This window comes from Cuculus canorus, chromosome 2 (assembly GCF_017976375.1).
Source record: "Cuculus canorus isolate bCucCan1 chromosome 2, bCucCan1.pri, whole genome shotgun sequence".
Classification (NCBI taxonomy): domain Eukaryota; kingdom Metazoa; phylum Chordata; class Aves; order Cuculiformes; family Cuculidae; genus Cuculus; species Cuculus canorus.
The window spans coordinates 142929706-142953624 of record NC_071402.1 but is presented as its reverse complement, the minus strand read 5'-3'; the positions used below and the strand labels follow the sequence as shown (position 1 = coordinate 142953624).

General features: G+C 41.9%; 1 protein-coding gene across 1 annotated transcript; it reads left to right on the top strand.

Annotated features, from left to right (window-relative positions):
• Nucleotides 1-2981: 2981 nt before the first annotated feature.
• Nucleotides 2982-21414, top strand: LOC128851496 (uncharacterized). Its single transcript, XM_054060684.1, has 4 exons — nt 2982-3065; nt 11664-12202; nt 13502-13568; nt 15986-21414. Exons 2-4 carry the CDS (start codon nt 11741-11743, stop codon nt 17503-17505), a joined length of 2049 nt encoding a protein of 682 aa, XP_053916659.1. The 5' UTR covers nt 2982-3065; nt 11664-11740; the 3' UTR covers nt 17506-21414.
• The last annotated feature ends 2505 nt before the right edge of the window (nt 21415-23919 follow it).

Below are 23919 nucleotides of genomic sequence, written 5' to 3'. Positions count from 1 at the left end.
CCTCAACCTGCTGGCCACGCTCCTTTTTATCTAGCCCAGGATACGGTTGGCCTTCTGGGCTGCGAGCGCACATTGCCATATATAGGGGTCCAGACCAATTCTGTATGAATTTTAATCGTTGCAAAGTCTGAATTACCCTCACCAAACTGCGCATAGTGTAAATGTAGGGAACTCCTTACCTATTTGTATGATCTGAGCCTCTCCTGCTGTGCTAGTGAGCATAGCCAATATGAAAAATGCCATGAACAGGGAAAAAAAAAATGCCTTGCACCAAACCATCTTGCAAACAGGTGAAGTATGGACTTTCCCTGCTTATGCAGAGCCTGTGCAGTGGAGGAAAGAAAGAGTGGGACAGGTACTGCTTTGTGTGTATTGACATTCAAGTCACTGACTTCAGTTTGGATATTTGACAGGTTTGCTGGGTGGTTGTGGCACCTATGCACCAGAAGACAGTACCTACAAATAGTGTCATATAGCTTACATGCTACTTGCTAGACATCAGCAGGACATCTTCCCCCACCCCCTTAGCTGATGCATAGTTTTTCAATCATATAGGATAGCACAGATAGCATACACGTTTCTGCTGCTTGTCAAATGGATGGCAGCATTTCACACTGTTGCATTCTGCAGAATAGGCACCTCCACAGTCAAAATGCATGAATCAGTGCTCTCATTTGCACTATCACTGATGTGATGTTTTCCTATCCAAAGGCTTTTTTTCTTTTCTGCAAAAATATTGTTATTAAGATTCAGGTTTGAAGTTAAATTTTGTTGTTTTCCCCAGCAGTATACAAACACTTTGATTTCAGTAGAGTTGTTCTTGATTTGTGCTGTGACTGAGAACATCACTTGCCTCATATCATTCCATGAATTGTTAGCCTGCAGGTGTAGCTATTCTGGGAATCATTCCCAACTCTGTAGCTTTTCTATTTCATTTCTGAAAATGATCCAAAGATGAATTGGCATCTTAGGTAGCTTTGTACGCACTGACAAGGGTCTCCAAAATAGTACAGCTGTGGTAGCAATGTAGTGGCTGCAAAACCTGTCAAGGAAGCTGAGAAAAATACAGAGGCATTAATTCAAGAGAAAATCTTAACTCATGCAGAGCTCCACTCTACCACAGATGGGCTGTGGATACCCTGGAGAGACAGATTCTGGAGTTTTATCTCCATTTATTGACTTTGGAGTCCTGCCTCAGTTGAAGGTCAGGGCAGAGTCTGGGAACTGTTGAGCATTTCAAGTAGGACTCGGGTCTGACAGGGCTTCTAGGTTTCCCTGACCTGCTCAGGAGACCTGCAACCTTGCAGGTCACCAGCCCTGCAGAATTTGTCAGGGGGAACCAGCCCTCTGCATCTGGAGCCACTGCTACTGCTGACAAGCTAATAATAATAATAATAATAATAATAATAATAATAATAATTAGTTCTGACAAGCTAATATTTTCAAAAGAAATAATGCTTAGTCAAAAAATGGAGGGAAAGACAACGTGCTGTTTCTCCTCTTTCCTGAGTGATAGCAAAGGGACAGTGTGAGAGCATTGCAAAGATACTGTGCAAGGGGGTTTACATGTGTGTGAGCCCATGAATGGAAGGCAGCTGAAGGTAATGAATCAACAAATAGTATTTTATGTAATTGTTCTCCTGTCCATAGCTATTTTATTGGTGCTCACCAGCTTCCCAAAGACCACTGCTGGAGTGGACACATACTTGGTCTCCCTTTCCGCTAGGAGCATGTGGAAGAGATTAGATAAGCGAGGTGGCTCCTGCTGCGGGGAGTTATTCACGCTTCGGAGCACTTGAAAGGTATGCTGCTTCTCACACGTCGGTGTGAGCCGGACCAGGAAGGGGCTGGGAAAGCCGCTTTATCAAAAAGCAGCGCACATCGCCACAGCAGCACGTGAAGTCAACACCAAGCTGCGGCTACAGGTAGCCTCAGAGAAACCGGCAGCTGCCGATCGTGGTTATCTTTGAATCTCCCGACTATCAAAGTGAGAACGAAGAATTCCAAACTAACTTTTTCCAGTCGCGTGACATTTTTTTTGTATTGGAAACAGCATCGCGCATCGTGTACTTCATTCCTGTTGTTTTGGGGGTCTTTTTGGTTTGGTTTTTTTTTCAGGCGAAATAAACCCACTCGGGATGAAAGTCGACCTTTCAAGATCTGCGCGTATCCCTGCCGGGCGCTTCGGGATAACACAGCGCCGCAACGGGAGCCGTGGGGCAGCCGGGAGGGGCTGGAGGAGCGAAGGAGTTAAAGGGAGGCGCTTGGGAAATCTGATGCTAACGAAGCCCCAGGAATGTTGCACGTTTCCATTCCCCTCCAGCTTTCGGAGGTGGTCGGTCCCCGCTGCGGGCAGCCGCTCCGAGGAGCCCCGCCCCGAGGCCGCACTTGCTCCGGCAACTGCCCCGCACCTTCCCGCAGGTCACGCCGGGAGACGCCGGGGAGGGGCGGGAGAGCGGCGCGTGGGCGGCATGGAGAAGCTTTTCCTGCGTTTGGGATGCTCTGGCGGGACCCGCAAAACTGAGGGAGAGAAGGATGGGGACGCGGGCAGCTGTAAAGTTCTTTCTGCATTTGGGCTGCAGACCCGACGGGGGGCGGGCTGGGGGCGCGGGCGGCTCCGCGGGCGGCGGGCTCCGGGCGGCTCCCGTGACCCGCCGCCGCCTCTCTTCTCTTGCAGATGCCGGGCAGAGGGCCGTGGCGGGCGCGCTGCTGGCTCGGGCTGTGCCTGTGGCTGCTGGGCTCGCCCTGCGCCGCCGGCGATGCGCCCCCGCCGCCCTGCCGCGCCGCCCGCTGCGCCGCCCGAGCCGCCCCGCAGCCCTGCCCCGGCGGGGGCTGCGCCGCCAACGGCACCCGACGCGACTGCCAGGGCCTGGAGTGCCGCCTGCCGCCCCGCCTGCGCCCACGACCCCGCGGCCAGGGCTGCCCCGCCGAGGGCTGCCCCGAGCCCGCCCCGCCGCGCGCCGCCGACAGAGCCGCGCGCTTCGCGGGGGACGACGTCGCCTTCGCCGGCCCCGAGCTGGGCGGCGGCGCCCCGGGGGTGCAGCTCGCCTGCGACGTCAAGCCAGGTGCGGGGGGTCCCGGGTGCGGGAGGGTCGCCCCGGGGGCGCAGCTCGCCCGCGACGTCAAGCCAGGTGCGGCGGGTCCGGGGGTGCGGGGCTGCAGGTCGCGGTCCCGGCGCGCTGGGGCTCCTGGCGGGGCGTGCTGAGCTCCAGCGCCTCGGGGAAGCCCGGCCGCGAGGGCGGCTGTGCGGGTGCATCGCGCCTCCGCCTGCTGGGAGAACGGGAGCAAATCTGGCCCTGGTCTGGCTGAGGCGTGGAGGAATTGCTGCCCCGCTCCCCTTTCTCCTGCCCTTCTGATCCCCTCCACACACATTGAGACCCACAGCAGATGAAACTGGGCAAAACGTGCTTTAGTGCTCTTTTTAAACAAGTGTAAGGCCTCTAACTGTCTTTTTCTCTACAGTCTGCTATATATGGGGGGTTTAATTTATGGAAACGTCACACTGGGCTTCAGTGTGTACATTGCACACCCAGGATGAACAAACTGGTGCCATTGGTAAGAAACTTGCTGCTGACAAATTGTTGTGCTGTAACAGTCAGCGCAAACAAAAAAATTGCAGAGCTTCTTTCACTGCACATCATTCAGAGCACTTGTCTGTCAGCTGAGAAGAGCACAACTCTGGTCAATTCGATACCCCTGTAGGAAGCCAGGTGTACTCAGAGGTCACCAGAAGGTGTGATGTAGCTGCCTGGGATTTGTGGATTTATGCACATGAAAAACACCAGCAGCCCCTTAATGACCACAAAGCAGTTTGGGTTCTGGTTTAATGCCTTATCTCAAAAATATGAAATGTATCTGGAGGGGTGATATATCTTGTTCCCTACTGATGCTAAAAACTAATGGAAAGCATGAAGAAGGTAATTCAAACATTGTCACACCTGTGTGGCTAATCTGAGGGCACTGGCTGCTTCAAACACCAGAGCGCATGCCAGGCCTTGTTACCAATATCTGCTTTGTTAAGTGACATCTCCTCCAAAGCAGATGCCAGCACTTAGTGGCATTCCAGTCTCAGGGCTGAGATTTAATACCCCCTGTGCCTAGTGCAATGACATTGTCTACCTGTATCTTGCCTGATGCTGGAACCAGATAGCAGTGTGCTTTGTGTGCTCTGTGTGCTTCATAATCAAAGGTGGATAGAAAACAGCCTAAGTCGGCACGGTTAGCTTCTGTTTTCTCTGCTTCTGTGCATACTTTTTGTACTATGATCATAGCTGCCATGCCTCTTTTTTGCAAAAGGACCTAGGATATTTGCATTTCTTTGTCCTTACCAAAATCCATCTCTGTGTAATAGAAGCCCTCGGAAATAATAAGGGCATTCTGCACAGACAGAAAAGACTCATACTCCTTGGATGGTGCTGAAAGCAGACATGCTGTATCTCCATGAAAGTCTTATGAAGAGCATTCAGCTTGGCATGACCTCTTTCTCCAAACATCCTCTTATTCTTTGGCCATCTTTAGAGGATCTGGATCAGTCTGTGCTGCCCAGTCTCCAGTACCATCAACACTTCCAGCTAGCATGGTGAGTTATGTGCACCCCTCATCTCATAGGCCTTAGGGTTAAGTCCTCTGTTCCCTCTGACATGGGTCAGAGTTAAAAAAAAAGGGGGAAATTAAAGCTAAAGGGTCAAGAGTGAAGATGCTGGGGGTTTTGAAGACGAGACAGAGTTCACTGTACTTTTCCAATTTTATGCTTTTGCAGGCCTGGTGTTGGGTGAAGTCTTGGAGGAACAGAAGCGTAGTTAAAGGTTTCCTGTAAAAATATCTTTGAACACATCAAGAATGGATTATACCTTCTGGCCAGTGGCAGTTGGGGATTTATGCATTTGTCTCCTTGCGGCAGAGAGAAGCACCCTATGTGTTGGAGGGAAACCAGTGTACAGCACTACCCACTAAACCACATAATCTCATGGAAGGCACTGTCAGCATGGAAGCACACAGTGAGAAAACCTGTGATAACATATGAGCTTGTGTATGTTAGACAGAGTTTTCAGATGAGGACAACTGTACCCTTGAAAGTTCTTACCTCACACTGTTTTTGCCTCGTGGTCAGCGAGTAACACTGGCTGGCACCAGCTCACACCCAGGCCTGCTGCAGCAATTGTGGCAGTTGGCGTGCATGAGACCTTATATAGACATACTTCTATCCAAACTGGAGAAAGGGCATGTATTCGTGTTTTGCATATCCCAAAGACTAGACCTGGGCCTAGTCTAGCAGCTTTCTCTCCTAGGAGTGGAAGAATAGCATACTGGATTAATCAACATCTAGCAGAAATTCCATGTGCTTGGCGTCAGGAACAAAACGGTAAACCATGTTGACAGTCTGTGGTTTCCTTCAAGTCAGTGTACAGGCAAGCATCTGATATTTTGCTCTGCTTGCAACCTCTAACATTCTCTGCATTTGTCTGAGACCTCCGTTTGGACATAGGTCAGTGGGTTTCTTGCATTGGTGCAGAGGATACATTGTTCAGTCTTGAGTCCTCATTTGTGGTTGGACTGGTGAGTCTTGCAAATGAGCATGGTTCTGCATAGCAATAACAACATGGCTTGTCTGCTAGGACAAACAAATCAACAAAATGTGGTAATCAGACATCCAAGTAGTGGAAGTGCACTTATGGTTGCCTGAGGAGAGCTACTCAAACGCAATGCAGTGAACGTGACAGCGCAAATCCAGGTAAGGATCATGAAGAACATACTACAGTTGTAGTCTTCTGAAGAGCCCTGCTAGGGCTAGACTGAGAGCTCACTTGAGAGCTGTGCCCACTCTCTGAGATAACGACTGTGTCTAGTGGAGATGGTGGCTTTTCTGCCATGAAATTTTAATCTCATTAAGCAGGTGTGGCAGGAGCCTGCTTACAGATGTACAGTACTAATGTAGCTTCATGAAGAAGAACCAGATTTAAGGGAAACTGCCTGTGGTGGTCAGTGGCATGTGGAGACCAGTAAGAGTCCCTCTGAATGAAATCTAGGGACTTCTTGAGTGCCGCAGTGAACATGCTGTGGACAGGTTTGGCAGAGCTCTAGGAGTTTAGGGTTAGTCAGAGTGCACAGACTAATAGAGCGGCTGCTGTATGTTTCTGGTCTTCTTTGTGGTGTTTTGTGATGTGACGCTGTTCCACGTACTCAATTTGTGACTTAAGTGAGCAGGAGGCAAAGAAAACACCACAGTACTTTTTTTTTTCCTGTGCACATTACATATTTTTCATGAGTGCAGGATGATGTCTGTGCATTTTATGGACAACGCAGGTATCTGCCTGCACCTCGGGCAATCATACTTTTATTTTAGCTTCCAGGAACTTGTCACACAGTTTGAAAGAACACAAGTTTATGACATCATATGCCACCTCTACATCCTCACGCATCATCCTAATTCTTCCTCAGTTAATCACCCAAAAAAGAGAAGGTTTCTCTGGCTACTGTGTGCAGAGAATTCATCTTGGGGATTTCTAGTGGTTTTAAATCAAAGGTAAAGGTACGGTTAGTTCTGAATGGAAGAAAGAAACAGAAGACTGTCCAGCCTTCAGTTTCATGTCTAAGGCGCTGTAGCTGAAAACAGAGGAAACTATCTATACAAGAAGAACAGGTCAGTGACTGTTCCTGTCTTCCTCTTGTTTTTGGGGAAACATTTCTGTCTGGTTACCATTCAGCACGTCATTCTAAGGTTAGCCATGTGGGTTGTTTCTTTGCTATTGCCCTGTCTTCCAACAGCAGGGGACCTGGAATACACTGTCTTGGTGACCCTAAGGCTGTTTTCCTGCCTGTATTAATTCACCATCTACAGGTGGAGATGTGGTGGCCCAAGCCGGCCTATGACTACCAGCTCTGTGACAGTGTACGAGTAGATTTGCAGTGTTTCTTCAGTTACTAAGAGGCAGCTGCACTCCAGTTTACTTGGCAGAGAAGCCTGTGTTTTGGTAAGCAGAATAATTTTCTCTGACCTATTGTGTAGCCCCATTCATGTGAGGTGCAATCTGCTTGGATACCTGTAAAAGACCACATGTGATATCAGCTGTCCAAGTTACTGGCCAGTACCAGGGGCTCTCACTGATTCCCAGCACTGTGTCTGTGACTGCAGGCTCATCTGCATGAGGCAGGTAACTATTACTCTCCACCAGCTACTCGCTAGAACCAGCACAGCCCTTCTGTGAGGATGACACAAATATCATCATTTTTTCAGCTAGTATCACCAGCACCACAGCTACTGTCTGGAAAGCTCCTGCCAGCTGCAGCTGAACCACTGCTTCTGTTGGCCAGGTGGAGATGCTGGAGTGCAGACTTGTACTCCTTTTCAAATCAGATGAGCGCATTCCTCTGTGAGATTGTGACTGCTATTTCTCTGCAGCGTGTGTGCACCTTACTTCAGATGGAAGACTGGCATCCCAAAAGAAGGAGTGCACAGGACATGGTTTTGTTGTCTTATCATTTTGTATTCCTCTGTGTTTCTCTCCTCACTCGTTAATTGGCATTAAATTCCTCATTTTCCTATCAGATCCATCTTTCTGTTGTTTTCTTTTGGGCAGACTTCCCTGAACCTGCAAACACCTACATTTGGAAAATGACATGCAGCTGCCATATCTCATACCTACCAGACTTGGTGATCAATGTTGTAGGTTCTCATGCTGTTGGTATTTGCGCACTGAGCAGTGACTGCAGCCCACTGCTCTCATCTCCTATTGTTACCAGGAATGACTGGCACAATCAGATGGCCCTGTGCTCTCTGGTCCAAATCAAGATCTCATTTTCCCTTCTGCACAGTGGGGTGACTGCCTGCTTTTGGCCTTTACCCCTTCTGCAGTGACAGATTGTTCCTGAGGGCTACCTTCTCCATGCAGAATGCCCTAAGGGTGACGTGTCCTTTCCAGGCATACTAGGGAAGTGTAGCAGCTGTTTGTATGTGACGTGGTGTTTTCACCATGGATTGATCCTGAAAATGTGGAGACCTTGCCATGACTGTGTGTGTTGTGTGATGGACACATCTGTTTTGCTGCTGGGTATACCTGTTTGATACTTGTCTGGGCAATGTTGAAAGGTGCTTAAGTGGATCATTGGAGTCTACTAATGTGTAAACATCACTTGCAGTGGATCGCTCTTAATTTTAGACATCTGTGATAGTCATCCCCATTTGACATGTTCACTGGGCCTTACCTTTGTACAGCTAATGAATAAAAACAAGGCCACGTTTAGGGCACTCTGCATCTGAGCTTTTATAGAGTTCTCCTTCAGTTCTTTTGGCAAATAAGATACCCCTGCTGCTTAATTGAATGTAGTTTATTTTCAATAGAGTCTTCTCTTTCATGCCAGAGCTCTATTATTGTGAACTGCCAGTAGCACTGACTGTACTGCAGTGAAGGGCCTCTTGTGCTGTTATCTATAAGTTTAGTCATAGTATTACAAAAAGGATAGAAATGAGGGAAAAAAACAGCCACAAAGGATTTTTTTAGGCCTCATATTCTCACCAGCTGAGCTTTAGACAACCGGAAGAAGCAAAGCTAAATTGACTGACTGGAATGTACCTGTTGTTACAAAGTTCTGTAAAGCTGTTCAGGGCACAGATAATAGAAAGCTGGTCTGTCATATGGGAAAGCTTTACTGCAGTCAGTACTTAAAATTATAGCTGTCATTACTGCCAGCAAGTCCGACAGTTGCTCGTTGAAGACAGTGCTCCTTAAGTATTTGCTTGAAAAGAAGCTCTACTTCATGTGTGTTACTGAATTGGGGCTTTAGTTAGCCTTTCTTTGCTCTCATGGTTTTGCTCATGTGTGTGTGAAAAGCCCAGATTCCCAGGATGGGAAGACCTCAGTAACCCTGTCTTAGAAGGGTCTGTATTCTTCCTGTCTATCAATTTGTGATGTCTGGAATAATTCAAAATGTTACTGTTATTGGACCCTGAATCTCAGCCACTGAGAACTGGAGGACAAGTGGTTTTGGAAAAAGTGATTTGGTAGTATATCCTTGACCATAGGATTCAATCCTTCTTGCAGTTCCCCAGAGACAGTTGTCTAGGCTGACTTTTAAGTGATGCAGTTGGACTTTTCTTCACCTCTGTGAAGGTTATTTGTTTTTCCCTTTGTCGTTGAGAAAGAGGACCAAAAGGCCTAGAAAAGAGGAGTTTAATGCTGTTACTTTCATTACTATTTGTACTTTAGAAACCTGGATTTTTTAACATTTCAAGCTTAAAGTCAAGATCATCTCTTTCTGAAGTTATTGATAAAGCCAGATGCATACGCAGCTCATTCAGCAGTAAATACAATGGCTCTTACTACTATGTAGCAGTTTCCTAGGTGAATGCATTTAGATTTTAGTTGTTCTGGTGTTATAAGAATATTGTGCTCATTACTTACTACATTTATATTATTTTTATAGATAACTGACTTGCAGTACTAGTATGGAACCCTATTCTCACATGTGATCTCAGTGTGTAAGAAATCATACTAATGCAGGACAAGAGGATGAAGTTTCTCTCATGAAAGTTACAGGGTGTTCTACCAAAAAACAATTAAGTAGCAGTTGTCAACATGGTAGGCAAAGCCTCAATATGCCAGATTTCATCAGGTATTTTTCTAGGGACATGTGCTTTATTTAGCTCGGTAAGGGTTGCCCTTTTCATCACAGACATCAAATCCATCAGATTTGAATACATAACTCTTGCTTGTATATGGCATGGTCCTTTTGCACTGTGTTGTCACTTGTACAGCCAAAACTCTTGGCAAAGATGTGCTCTTCTGTCTCTGTTCTTAGTTGTAAACCAAGTTGTAAGTTTGTGAAAAGGAATTTGTTAATGTCTTTCCAGGCTCAGGCACAAGTGAAGCCAAGTAGGTTGATGAAAAATCTTGATAGGCAATCACAGTGTGCTTGTAACTGTCTTGCTGCCCCCCGTCTGACAAGTATATGGACTGATTTCAGTAAAATTTGACAACAGGCAGAGTTAGTAAAAGTAGACAAGGTTGTATAAACTTTGTAAGAGGTGATAAAAGAGAGAAGAGTGGAATATAAGCATTTGAAAATTTGCCTCTATCTGTTAATCGTTTCAGCTGGTAGGACAAAAGCGTCTTGGTTGTTGCTCTGCATTCTGGAGATAGGTAGTGAAGGTAGTGCTATGGATTTGGCCAGTCAAACGGAACACAAAAATCCACAGAAAATATGATGACATTGGTTCTGCTCTTCACAGAACTACTTGTTCTTGTTAGAAGGAAGTTTGGGGATGTAATTTACCAGGTATTTCAAAATCTGGAATTTCTAACTTGAATGGGGAGTGTGGCCTTTCCTGGATCTTGGTCTTTACTTTCTCTGCAAACTACCTTAATAATTAAGTAAATGCTAAAAAGTGAAAATTAACGTGTACCTTATGCCATGAATAAAAGTAATTGAAGAGCAAAACATTTTAGGAACTGTAAACAGGAACTGGCCACAGTCTTTTTGTTGTTTCATCCTTGATGTTCTGCAATTAAAAGAAGAAATTTCAGTGCTGCATAAGAACAGGAGAGTGACTGTTATGGATTCTGGATTCTCTATCAGGTGGTCTCCAGCAGTGGAGATGGTGGAAAGTGTGGTGTGATATTTGCCTAGATTTTTTTCACAGCTTTGTTGCTCCAATTTCCTGAACCCAATTGGTGTCTGTGTATTTTTTAGTCCCAAGCTGATTTTATTTGATATATTGTGCCAGCAGCTTTCTGGATCTGGTTGAGTATTGAAACGGCTGCCTTTATTTAATGTCCTCTAATTCTTGTATTGGAAGAAAGAATGAAGAGTTTTTCCATATCTACTTGCTTTAGGGTGCCTGTGGTATAGCACAGTGTTTGGTTTCTTTTTAAATTCCAGTCCTGAAAACCTACCTAGGTTATCATATTGTAGTAGTATCGTATGTTAGATTTTCCTTTCTGTCCTTTTGTGAACTTTTTGACTTCTTCTGTGCTCTTTTTTGAAATGGGGAACCAGGACAGCATACTGTATTAAAGATGTTCTATTGATTAATATGTCATAATGATACATTCTCTTCTGTTATGTATTCCTCTCCTAGTTAGTCCTAGCATTTTATTTGCCTTTGTGACCTCTGTAGGGCACTGAACTGGTAATTACATTGCTCTGTAGTCTAGTGTCTATATTTAGATATATTACCTCAAAATCGTTTCCAAGTGGTAATAATAGCCTACAAGTATAACATTTAATATAAAAAACTTAATTTTTTTTTGAGTGGGTGCCTCATTTCACCTTCATCTGCTTTGAGATTCTTTTTGCCATTTTTTTGCTGCTACTCAGTGTCATAGTCTCCTCTTGCAGTTCCTTGCAATTGACCCTTACTTTTACTACGCTTAACAGTTTAATATTCTCTGCAAGTGTTATCGCCTCATTTTATCACCTCTACAGTGAAAACCAATCATTTACTCTTTACTGTATTTGAACATATATGAAGGAATGATTAATCTGTTATGAGACCTATGGTCTCATGAAATAGCTACAAAGATAGTAAAGGAACTGGCTTTATAAACTTGACTTGAATTTAGTGAGATTTTTCATTAACTTATTAAAATTTGAATGCCTTTGAAGGGATAATACTACAAGCTGGAAAATTGCTTTTAATGGACTATAATTGATTATTTGTGTTTTAGGAGAAAATGAAGTTCCATCTGAAGATGCCCTAATACTACAGCTGCACCTTGCAAAAGGGCATGAGAAATTTACTGAAATGCTAAAAAGCCAACAGCAGATCATTGTTGATTTGCAGCAAAAACTGGCAGAACAGCAGCACATATTGATTAGCCAGCAACAGGAGATTATTGAACAGCAAAGAAAGATGTATGAGCAAATGGATCTGATCAAAGTCCAGTATGGCATGCTTTTTGATACAGTGAAACAAATGTCATTTCAGAGTTTGCAAGAAGATATTCAAAATTATTTTGAAAGTCATCTTCAAGGACTTCAGAACCAGGTCAGAAATCATCTCCAGAAGTCATACTCTGTGCATAAAGTAGACGTGCATGCAAAAGTCATTAATACTGGGGAGTCTTTGCAGGACTGTGGCCTTTGTGAAAGTGATGAATTTTGCAATTTCCAGAAGACACCTTCACAATGTGAAAAATGCACATTGTGTCCTGCTGGTTTCTTTCAAATGACTGAGTGTTCAACGAACTCTGATCGGATTTGCCAGGTAATACATATTCTGTACATTTCAGTTATTGCTTATAAAGTACAGTGTTGGACATACTGGGATAACGTTCTGGAACTAACTGCTTGGAGAGCTAGAGAGATTCAGTTTGAAGCATGTGCTTAACCAAATGGATCTAAGGTACTTCAAAGTCTGCCTGCAGGGTTTTTTTCTGTGTTTTCTCTTTAGCTTTTATCTACTCTAGACGAGGCACTAGTTTGTGTCTGTTGGGTGTGATGCTTTCCTAAACCTGACAGCTGGCAGGACTTCTATTCTTTTTGTGAAAAGGAAAAGACATCCTAAAACATGTATACATAGGCATGCTAAATTTGTTTATTTAATCCCAGTCTACTCTACAGAAACTTCTAGACATCTCTGAAAAGCAGAGGAAAGCTTTACTAAGCAAAACTAGAGGTCAGATATTTATTTATATGTTTGGAAACAGAAGTTGTCAGTTAAAAGTGAAAACTACATCCAGCTTAAACATAATATACAAACGTATAAAAATAAAGGACATGGATGATTTTATTCCCAAATACATCACAGTATATGTTTTATTATACTATACAAAACCAGCATATAAGCGAAATAAGACGATTCTTTGGTCACTTTCTCTCATTTAGGAGTCTTAAGATATATGGGAAACTTGATATTTAAAGCAGTGTCTTGTTTGCCAAATGTTGCCCCTAGTTCTCGGCTTAACAAGAGCCTGAATGGCCCAAGGTACTGAGAAGAGAACCAGAAAGTGTATGGTTCACTCTCTGCTGGTCTCAATTTTCTCTAATGCTAGCATTAAAATACAAGTGTAGCCTGTTCTTCCCCCTGTGCCTGCTGTAGGGTTAAAGGAAGGTTTGTTGACAGAAATACTACTTTATCATTTACTTTTCTTGTGTGTTTTTCAATTAGCACCTTCTTTCCAAACTAAATGTCTTTTAAGAGCCTTTCCTAGCACTGTCTCTACTCTTCAGTGTCATTAAGACCAATGGAGTGATGCATTGGTCTTGTGGTTGTGGTGCTGTCTTACAGATCATGCATCGTAGCAAGAGTCAGTTGTACAGTCGATCCATTTATCTCGTCATCTGCACACTACTAGCTTTCTGTGGCCATCACACAGTCTTTTTTGATATCTTGTTTAAACAGGTGACAAGTCCAAAACAAGTTGTCATGCTCCAACGTGCTTATGTGTTCAGCCCCCTCTCCATCTCCACATATGCCTTTTACTGGCAGATGGGTGTCAAAAAGCCTGTTTCACATTTAAGTTATTGTGTTAAAATATTTCAATATGATTCTTGTGCTTTACAGGACAGAGATGAGTGCACTGAATCTCCAAGCATTTGTGGTGAGAAGATAAAATGCCTGAATACTCCAGGTAAGGTATATTCCCTGATAATTGAAGAGCAAAGATCATTAGATCTTTAGGAACAGGCCAAAGAGGTAGATAAGGACTCAGGCATGTATGTGTGAGGAATGGCATGCTCAGCTTGCTGGAATCAAGGGGGTTGAAAAACACTCAGCTCTAAGTTGATAGCAGCTCTTGTGGACAATAGGCTGTTTAGGACATAATATCTACTAGGAGCATGGTCTCTTTTACCTTATTTTTTGTGGGACTTTATGTGCTTTTGTTTTAATTTTCACATATGACCTGACTTTATTCTTGTTTATACTGGTGCATATGAGGTCAAAATAAAAAATATTATTCCTAATAGAGAAAAATATTTGTAATTTTCCTTCTGCTAGGCTGGGGTAGATACTTGATTTGATCTAATGGAGGTTCTTATAAGACCTCTCTCCATCAATCTTATTCCCCTTTAGCAACAGTATTGTCAAATACTGAGGAATGATCAACAGCTTCTGTCATTTGTAGGGGCTTGGAGGAATTTTTCAAACATTTAAGAGCAGATTTGACTGGAGTTCTGCACTACAGACTTTGCCTTCATTACTTCTCATGACAGTCAGACACAAAAGAGGAAAATTAACAGGCATACTGAGCAAATTAAATCCAGATACTAGATTTCTTTCTACCTGTTTACTTTTTGATCAGCCAAAAACTCTTGAAAGGACTCTATGATGAAATAGAGCATTTCAGCAATTGGGACCTCTACCTGAAGGGTCCCAGTCAAATAACCGAGGCAAGGCTTTATTAGGTTTTGTGGTTTTCCTCCTTTAGACTTACTTTTAAAAAGACGGTGGCCTGTCTGAGGGGCCAGGGCTGTTTTCAGTTGATCATGAATGATTTTGCACTATTTCTGTTCTGCTACTGGTGGAGAAAAACGTGGGAGGGATCTGATCCTTGAAAAGGGCTGGAAGAGGACATGGGCTTAATTGTAGTGTTCTTACTTCCTCTGGGCAGTAACTGTGGTGGGTTGGATGGTGTAACTGTTGCTTAAGTAAATGAAACATAAATAGGCAGGGATACCAGGGTAAATATATGAAGCCTGTATAAATTAATACAGTGTCTGGTGTTCCCTGCTGAATCATGTAATATCAGAAGTGAATTTTAGCCAATATTCTGACCTCCCTTATGGGGCAGATGCATGTGTACTGCTCCGTCTTGCAGTTTCCGGGGTGTGTGATGTGCTTTTCTGCCTGCATCAGCAGTCTGCATAACCAGCTCCACCGTGGCGTTAGCAGTGGAGAATAATGGCTTGGGATCTTTGTCAAGTGCTCATAATTCCATTCTCAGAGCAAATCCCAGCCCAGATACAGCAACTTTCCAGCTAAGGATTAAATCAAATGTGTAACACAGTATTTAGATAGTAAAGGATATTTAAGAAGAACTATAAAAAAGGTGATTATTGAATTTTGACTACGGTAGTAGATAAAGCAGAAGCGAGTGCACTAGTGATTAAGCTTTGAGGCACAAACTGCAAGTGGTTATTCTTCAGGGTGACTCAAATCTTGTGTGTTGATTTAGATCCTGAAGACTTCCTGCATGAAGGTTTTGTGCGTTGGTTGCTGCAGCTGTAGGCATTGGCAGGTGGCAGTGCTGTTGGAAGATTGCCATAGGAAATTACAGGCTGTTTTTAAAACCTGCTCTTTGGGTGTGCATTCTGTGATTGACTGAGGTCATGGTGTACCATTGAACAGCACCTCAAGATATTCTCTTTACTGTTTGCAGCAGTGTTTTGTTTTAACTTTAGACTATCACAGTTGCTGCTGTGTCCTTTCTTAGGGCAGTGCTTTCCCATCTTTTGAATGTGTGGACTTCTTCATAGTCATTTTAAGCCTGCTGTTTTTCCTACTTGCCTCTTGGAGGTTCTTTAAAAACTGTACACAGAATGCCCAGGGTCCATGTCCCTTGTGTTGAAAAGTGCTGTTTTAGCAATCACAGCTACAGCAGTACTACCCTATAACACAGCTGGGCAGACAGCACGTATTTATCCTTACATAGGGGAATTCTCCATTAGCTTAAAATGTCTTCGCTGCACGGTGCGCCAGTTAAGTCACCATGCCTTTCTCCTAGAGGAAGGGAGAGAGGGTGCCCTTCCAGCAAAATACTTGTATCTGATCCATTACAGGGTTTGGTTAGAATTGCCTTTATGCAACCCTAGCTTCCGCCTTTCCCCCTCTAAACCACTGGATTTGAAACGGACAAGGTATGTTACTGCTAGTATTTCCTCTGTTTGCTATCAACAGCACAAAGTGTTCTAACATCATAATTGTGTTCTGATTTCTTTCTTACGATTAGATGTGTTATTGAAGACACTTGATATGTTGAGCTATAAAGTTCTTAGATTTCGTGTTTTAAAGGTATGACCATAAAAATTGTCTGTTTTCTGTGAACAGGTGGTTTCCGGTGCCTTGGAATTGCTGAGAAAGATGCAGCTTTGGGACTGTGTGGACAGGAGTATTTCTTTAATAAGGAAATGCAGGAATGCCAGGCATGTTTAAAATGTGAGGATGGAATGATGGACATTCCTTGTTCCGCTGTCAGTGATACAGTTTGTTCAGCAACCAGTGAAAACAAGCTCTCGGAGTCTTGGGCTGCAAACATCGTTCTACCCTCTGTGAAGTCTGGCATCTTGCAGGTTTACTCTGGCTTGAACTTGAAGATAAAGGGAAAGCTTCCCTGTGAAATCTTGTCTGTTGAAGATAACAGTCTGGTATTCAGGCAACATGGTCTGTTGTGGACTGACCTAAATTTTGCAGTAAAGCATAACTGCAGGAATTTTTTGCAGCTTTCCTTAAGGCTAAATGGCAGTGAGGAAGGCTATGAACTGAGTGGTGTTCGCATTGAACAGCCAGAAGGAAAGTATTTCCAGAGCACTAGTTTAAGCAGCGCTGCTGAAGTGGAGCCCAGCCAAACTCTTTCTGTGTATCTGAGGAGCCCAAATCAATTCTGCAATCAAAGCAAAGACTTAAATATTTATGATCTTAATACCCCGCTCAGTTTGTTTTGGTTGTCCCATGACACTGGTGCTGTGGCACTCAGTGCACAGATGTCAACGGCAATGCATTACCAAACCAACTATCGACCTACCTTTAAAATAATATCTGTTTCTGACCCTTACATGCTAAGTTTATCTCTTGATGGCAGAGCTATAAAGTTCACCGAAAGTGGTGTTGTCAAATTTGTGTTCCACCAAGCGTTGTATTCCATGGGTCATACATGTGTTCGGGAGGGCTTCTCCTTAATTTCTTATATCAGCAGGAATGGTACCAACAGAGAATTAATGAATGTATTTAAATCTGGGGTAAATTACAGAGACACCTCAATATCTGCTTCTGGAGCCACAAAAGTTGGTGCTGGAGATCTGATGAGCTTTGAGATACTTTCTCCTGCACAGTGTAATGTTCGGTATTTTGGAGATAGTTCTGGAATTAGTATGTTTAGCCTCATCTGGATGCCTTCAGCAGTTTCTAGTGCCATCTCAGCCACAGTTTCTGTTACAGGTCTGCCTACTGGAGCTGTGAGAAACAAATTACTAGATTTCACCCAGGTCTCATCCAATGAGAAGCAAATACAGCTGGTTTCTTCTGGACTGCTTGCTAAGAAGTATTTCATTTTTACTGAAAAGGGAGTTGCCAGCCTTGCATTTAATTTAAAGCTAATCCACTCGTGCAATGTGCTCAAAATGACTCTCAATCAGTTGACCATGGATCAGATGCAACCCACAGCAATTGCTCAGCAGATTGGAGGTCAGATGCCAGAGGGAAGCATATGGACCAGTGTGTCCCTCTGTGCATCTTTTGAAGTACATAATGGGACACTGATATCAGTTTCTCTTGACTGTGTGCGTGGAAGGATCAATCAGATCACTCATGAACACGGAACCAGTATATCTATTTTATGGATTTCATCTTAATTTCTGTATAGTAAAGGCTGAGGTTTAAATCGCATTTGGATTCTACTCTGACTCTGTACATATTTGACACTTTTGGCTGTGTCAACATGAGCAGATTGTCCCTCTAAAATGCTCTCGATTTTAGGAATATTTAAATATAAGCTTAATTGAATGATCAGTATTTAAAGAAAAGAGAGTTTTCAGTGTTCCAAATGTTCTTTTAATGTCTTCAGGCACAAGAACTTTGAATTCAGGTCAAACTCTCTTGTTTTTGGTAAAGCAGTCTCTTAAAATGAGTTATTTCTAGACCACAAGAAATGGCAGGTGAGGGTAAATACATACCTTTTAGTATGGCAACTGAAAGCAGCGCAGACAAATAATGGAAACCTGCTTTCAGCTTCTTCACTGCAGCAGACTAGTAGTGAGACTAAGTGCACTTTGAGGCTAATTTGTCTACATCTTATAAAGTGCTTTTCTTTCTGTAAATGAAGAGAACGTGCCTCAAATTAGAGGTCATTCTATGGTGACACTGGAATATGCATGCTTAATATTATAGAAATGGATATGGGTCAAAAATGGAACATAGCTTTTACAAAATATAATAATTGCAAAATATAATAATTGCTCTCAACAAAAACATTAGAACTAATTACTGTTGTAATTTCATTTGGAAATAATATGCATTTAAGTAATTTGGGAAGGTTCTTTCCTGATTTTAGGTTTTGCCACTGAAAAATTGCAGGATGATGAAAGACTTCTCTTCTAAAAAATAAGAGTGTATAGCAGAAGAGAAACAAATATTAAAGAATGTCTTGAAAATAAAACTATTGGAAATTAAGCAAATTTTTATTCAGTTTCTTATAAATGACAAAATATTTCTCTGACCAAAAAGGAACACCATTCACAAACATGCTTATTTTGCTGAGCAGATATTTAATTTTAAAAGTTTTTTTCTTTTTGTTAGATCACAGTTAATTCTAAGAAGGAATGATGTATTCAGTGATGCAGATTTTGTCTTCTTCCAACTCTTCCGTCAAATTATTCTTTCTTATGCTAATCTATGTTGAGTGTTTTCTCTCATTTTCTCCTTTCTCCTTCACCAATGCTGCTTTTTGCTCTCCTTTCTCATTTCTTTTGTTAGGACTACATGGCATGCTCTGTCACATAGCTCAACTCTTTCCAGCCTTCTTTCACCATCCCTACTAAAGAACAGATGTATGTATGTCACATCTGTCCCAGAAGAGGGACATTAATAAGGCACTCACAGGCTGCCTTACATCAATCTTACTGAAGGAAGGAATATTGTGCACGATATAATTTTATTGTATCTAAAATATATGCACTTTCCTGCACTCTTCAACTGGTTTAGAGTTTGTCACACTGCTTTTGCTGTTATAGTCTCCTCCTATAAATTTCTGTGGAAGCATGAACCCAAATGCAAGACTTGTATCTGGTGATTTTATTTTCACTTGCCATTTTAGAACTCTGTCCTTACACTTCCAATTGTCTTTCCCTCATCCTTTTTTCTTCAGGTTTATACTCAAAGATGTGCAGACTTCCGACAAATTGCTCCCATGCTTCAAACAGAGCAGTCCATCAAAAGATTCCTTGTGTTGAAGCCAGTATGAGTCTGCAGACCAGAGTAAGCCTAGTCCTGGTGTCCCTGAAGTCTGTGACAGAGGTCTTGGTGCCTTCATGTAGGCAGGCACATTCATTCTGTCAAGGACACAAGGAAGGACAAGAGTAAAGCCAATATTAAAACAATATTTGCAAATACTGTTATTGTTACAGCGTATATTTTGTAGTGGTAGAGGAAGACTTCTGGAATGAGAGGATGTGTATCTATTATATCCAGAAGAGCTGTATTACCTAGAACCAGAGCAGTATTTCTGGGTACTTCACTCTGGAAGTCTGTTGAGACTGAATAAATGCCACAAGAGTTAAACTTTTCTGACGTGTCCATGTGTTTAATAGGCAAAGTAGTGAAATGAATAGGAATCTAGGTGATATCAAGGCTGTCATATCTTCTTGAACAAACTCCTCTCTACGAAGAGGTCATTTTGCAGGGAGGGGTCGATGAGCAGGTAGCTCACATGAGTGCATGTGACAAAATAGAAGCTCTGCAGAGAGCAGATTTGTGTAGTTCTTCTTCAGGGGAAGACAAAGTCACTTTCTCACAGATAAACCACCTTGTTTTTCCTTGCTAATTTGTGCTATGCAGTGTGTTAAAGACTGCCACCCCCTTCCCCCAGTATAATGGCATCTTAAGAGGCATTTTAGATTTAAACCTCTGTAGTGGAGAGCAGAATCCAATATTGGACATAATCTACTACATCTTTAGCATAGTGCAGATGTTACTTAGTAATAAGCATTGGCAGATGTTACTTGAATATAATAAGTATTTGCCTATATACAGCATATAGCAAATCTAATGGCTTGATTTGGATGGGTATGCTTTATTTGAATGAGACTGTGATATCAGTGGAATTCCTTGATTACGGAAGAGACTGATGCTCAAACCCTATATTACACATATGGTGGTGATTCTTGCATTTAAATGCACCAGTATTAAAGGATGCAGAAACTACCAGGGAGGTACAAATAAACATTACTACAGCGAAGAGAGATTTCACACCATGAATTCTTCAGCATAGTTAGTGTTGTCTGAGGATTCTAGGGGGAATGCCCATAATTGCCCTTAAATTCAGAGTAGATTTTCAGATGCACAGGGGCAGAAGTGCAGGATCTTGCACTGATCTGGTGTCAGTAATGCATATGATACTCATTTGCTAATGCAATCTGTGATAAGGTACTCACATGATGGGCGAAAAAATCTTATTAAATGCGTAGTATTAATTGTAACTTGCAGCAAGCTTAGCGTTACTCCAAGCAAGAAAAGGGTGATAAATTGAGCCTCTGTTGCATCTCTCCCTTTAAAAAAAAAACCAAAACAAAAAAACCCCCCTCCTGACTCCATAGTTTAGACCACTCACTGACTTTGGTTATAGTAACAGGAGTTTGGAGTGTCTTGATCAGTGTGGACTTGTGATACCCTTAATTGATGGCACAGTACATAGCCTTTGCATTTATGAAAATGATATATACTGTCTCATACCATGCAGCACTAAGTGGTGTGCCATGATCCTAAAAAGTTCAAGAGGAACTGGATGATATTTAATGAATGCTAATTTTATGGCACTTATCCCATTTGTTGTAATAAACTGCATGTTTTATTAACAGGTATATCTTCTTAATTGTATTTACAGCTTTTGAACTTTTTAATTATTTTTTCACACAGCTTTTTTTTCATTAGTAGCAAGATATAATACTATGAAGTACAGAATAATTTTAGGTTTTTTCCTTCTGCATCTTTGGTACTACATTCATTAAAATAACTGGAGACAGTCTCTCCATTCCTGCCTGCCAAAGAGCATTTCCAATAGAGGCATTCATAAAGTAATAGAGTAAGAACGAGGCTGGCAGAATCTAGCTGTATAGAAAGAATTGAAGTTAATACATCCAGGAAGGCAGGTGGTTATTTTATTTATGTCATGCAGATAATGGGCAACATTAGGTTGTTATAGAAAACATGACCATTACAGGAGGAAAATAATTTAGGTTGTATAGTGGTGCTAAATGTAAGAGGAAAAAGGATTTGCCTTACAAAGACCTGCATAATTTTGTTTTGTGAAACATTTTGAAAATTCAAAGATTTTACCCTAATATATTTTATTACCTATAAAATTTTTTTATGCTTTATATGAAGTCAAAACTGGGAAGAGTATGTTAAGTCTATTTTAATATTATGGGTGCTTCCTCTGTTATGCGGTCTCTGCAGATTGCAGTACATTGTGAAATCTATACTAGTTTCAAGTGGTGCTTTTTAATGGAATTTCCTACTTTGAAATATTACGTTGTTTTAAAAGTACTTTCGAGAGAATTGCCTCTTTTCATATTGTATTGTGATAATTGTGTTTTAAGATAACTTTACTGAAATAAATAAAACAGTAAGGCTTCATTGGTGTTTTACGTTCTTTTTTGAGGAAGGCTAATTGCAGTTATTGTGATCTTTACCAGTGGCTATTCTGGGGCTAAGATTTCACAGATGTTATCTGAATTATTTACCTATATTTGCGGAAGTGGCATTAAACAATAGTACAATAGAAACAGTAGAATAGAAATAGTTCACATCTCTAGAGATTATCTGGTCTACCTGTTTTCTGTTGCCGCTGTCATTACCATGGAACTGAGAAGAAGAAAATTGCATTTGACACTACTAATAAATACTTGTGTCAGAAAAGCAGTACAGTTTATCTTGGTCATTGGCATGGTCACCATAGTAATGTTGAGCTGAAAAATGAGAATACTTTTTTTTTTAAAGAACAAATGCATACTGCCTTGGTGTTTCATAAGCTTTCGGTTGTATGTGGAAGCTTTGACACTGGTGGTGGTGATTATCCTGGTCAGACCTTTGCAGTAGCCCAGCTAGGCTTTTGTTTAGAGTCTGTGCAAGTTAAACTTGTGTTCTCAGTAGAGACTTTTAACAATTGTGTCAAATTGTATTCTTTTTGGAGATGTTACTCTTTGTTAGAGCTGAATAAAAGAGGGGTGCTACCAAAGGACCTCAATTTAGGAACGATTTTGAAACAGATTCCTCAAAAAAAGTTGAGACTAGCAGGTATTTCTTTCAGTCTTTTCCACTAAAAGCGAAAAAGAGAAATTTTACATCATATACTTTTCACCAACTGGATTTGTGCTCATTTGAAGGTCTTGAAGAAATAATTACTGTAAGAAGGGGATTACAGACATCATTAACATAGCCTAAATTGGCCAAGGATGAAATTCAGAGGAAGAAGTATTTGTGAAATACTGGTGAAAAGAGAACCATCCTCCACCAGTCTGGATCCAAAACTGCCCCTTTTGGCCTTCAGCAGCTGATATGGTTTATGCCCTTTCAATAACAGCCCAAACCACCTTGGTTCTTGACCATTAGGTAAAATGGCTGTCTCAGATTCACGTATATGTCTCTCTTCAGGAGTCTGATCTTCACTTCTACAACACACACGTGTCTAGAAACACACTGCACAGCCAGTCATGGTGTCCTATCCTCTGCTTGGAGGTGTTTGCCTTAAAATAAGGCTCAGAAGATATTAAATGTGGTCGTGGCAGTGTCTGTGCTGCTTGAGAAAACAGGTAGTAAGCAGACCTCAAAACAGCTATGTTGCCAATTTGCTGAACTTCGGCACCTCTATATCTATACATGCGTACGTGTCTCACATGGCTCTTGATGCCTGAAAGCCAAATGACTTGTACTGGGGCATCCAAGAAGCTCTTGTTTGCATTAAATAATAGAATCATTACTGCTAAAACAGTTTCTTGGCCATTTGCAGTTTATATCGCTTTCTTCAGTCTTTCTTTGGGAGCTCTGCAGGCATGTTGGGGCCTGCATGATTGCATCTTTTATTTATAGGTTCTTCAGAAGAGAAGCTAACAGCACTCCAGACAGTCTAGTGCAATCCTCTTAAATGGCATCTCTTGAAAGTAGCCTTAAACGACTGGATGTCATTTCCTTGCTAGAAGGGTGTTAATGGCTGGCTTTAGCAGAAGCTTGAAGTAAAAGCCTGCCATGTTAAAATACATCTATAACCCTGGGTTAAACAGCATTTTCTCTAAAAGAAGAAGTGTGGGAAAAGGATTTTCAGAAGTTTCTATATCTTACAAAAACAATTTCTCTGACTTTGCCCTTTGCCTTTTTTTCCACTGGAAGGTTAGAGGGGAAAAAAAAGAAAATAAGAAAGGTAAAGGTGAGGGGAATGGAGAAAAGTGGGAGATGGAAAAAGCAATCTCCAGTGTTTAGGTAGTTTAATGTATGAGAATTTAAACTAGTTTTCTTCAGAACTTTCTGAAATAAAATCTTGCTTTCTCAACCAGTTGTAATTGAAAATTTGTTCAACTTTTACTTCATTTCTGCCTGTTTTCATTAAAGCACTTCCCATCCACCAGCTACTGTAAACTTCAGTGATGTTAGAGTATTCTAAATATGCTTAAGTAATTTGCTGAGCTGGAACATTAAGTTGGGTAATTGGGTTAATGAAGTGCTGACTTTTATTAGGAAACCTGTGGATATACTTGTGGGTTTTGGCATGCAAATCTTTGTTTTAATCATTACCTCTTAACTATGTTTCTATCGGGAACTGCGTCTCATTAGACAGATGAGCCTCCTCTGAGCTCCATGTTATCATCCCTTGAATGCCAATGGTACCTAACGTTGCTCATTTAAATCTCCTTTGGGTATTTTTCTATTATACTGCAGTCAATAATGTAGACATGTACTAAGTGTCTTCAGGACCTGTGCACATGTGGGATGTTGACAGAGTGTTCTTGTCAGAGTTATTTCTTCCTGACTTGTTTAATTGTTTTAAATCATAAGTTGAA

Coding starts and splice junctions, on each gene's coding strand:
- LOC128851496 (XM_054060684.1), top strand. CDS start 11,741: ATGCTAAAAAGCCAACAGCAGATCATTGTTGATTTGCAGCAAAAACTG. Junction 12,203..13,501: donor ACTCTGATCGGATTTGCCAG/GTAATACATATT, acceptor TGTGCTTTACAG/GACAGAGATGAGTGCACTGA. Junction 13,569..15,985: donor AAAATGCCTGAATACTCCAG/GTAAGGTATATT, acceptor TTCTGTGAACAG/GTGGTTTCCGGTGCCTTGGA.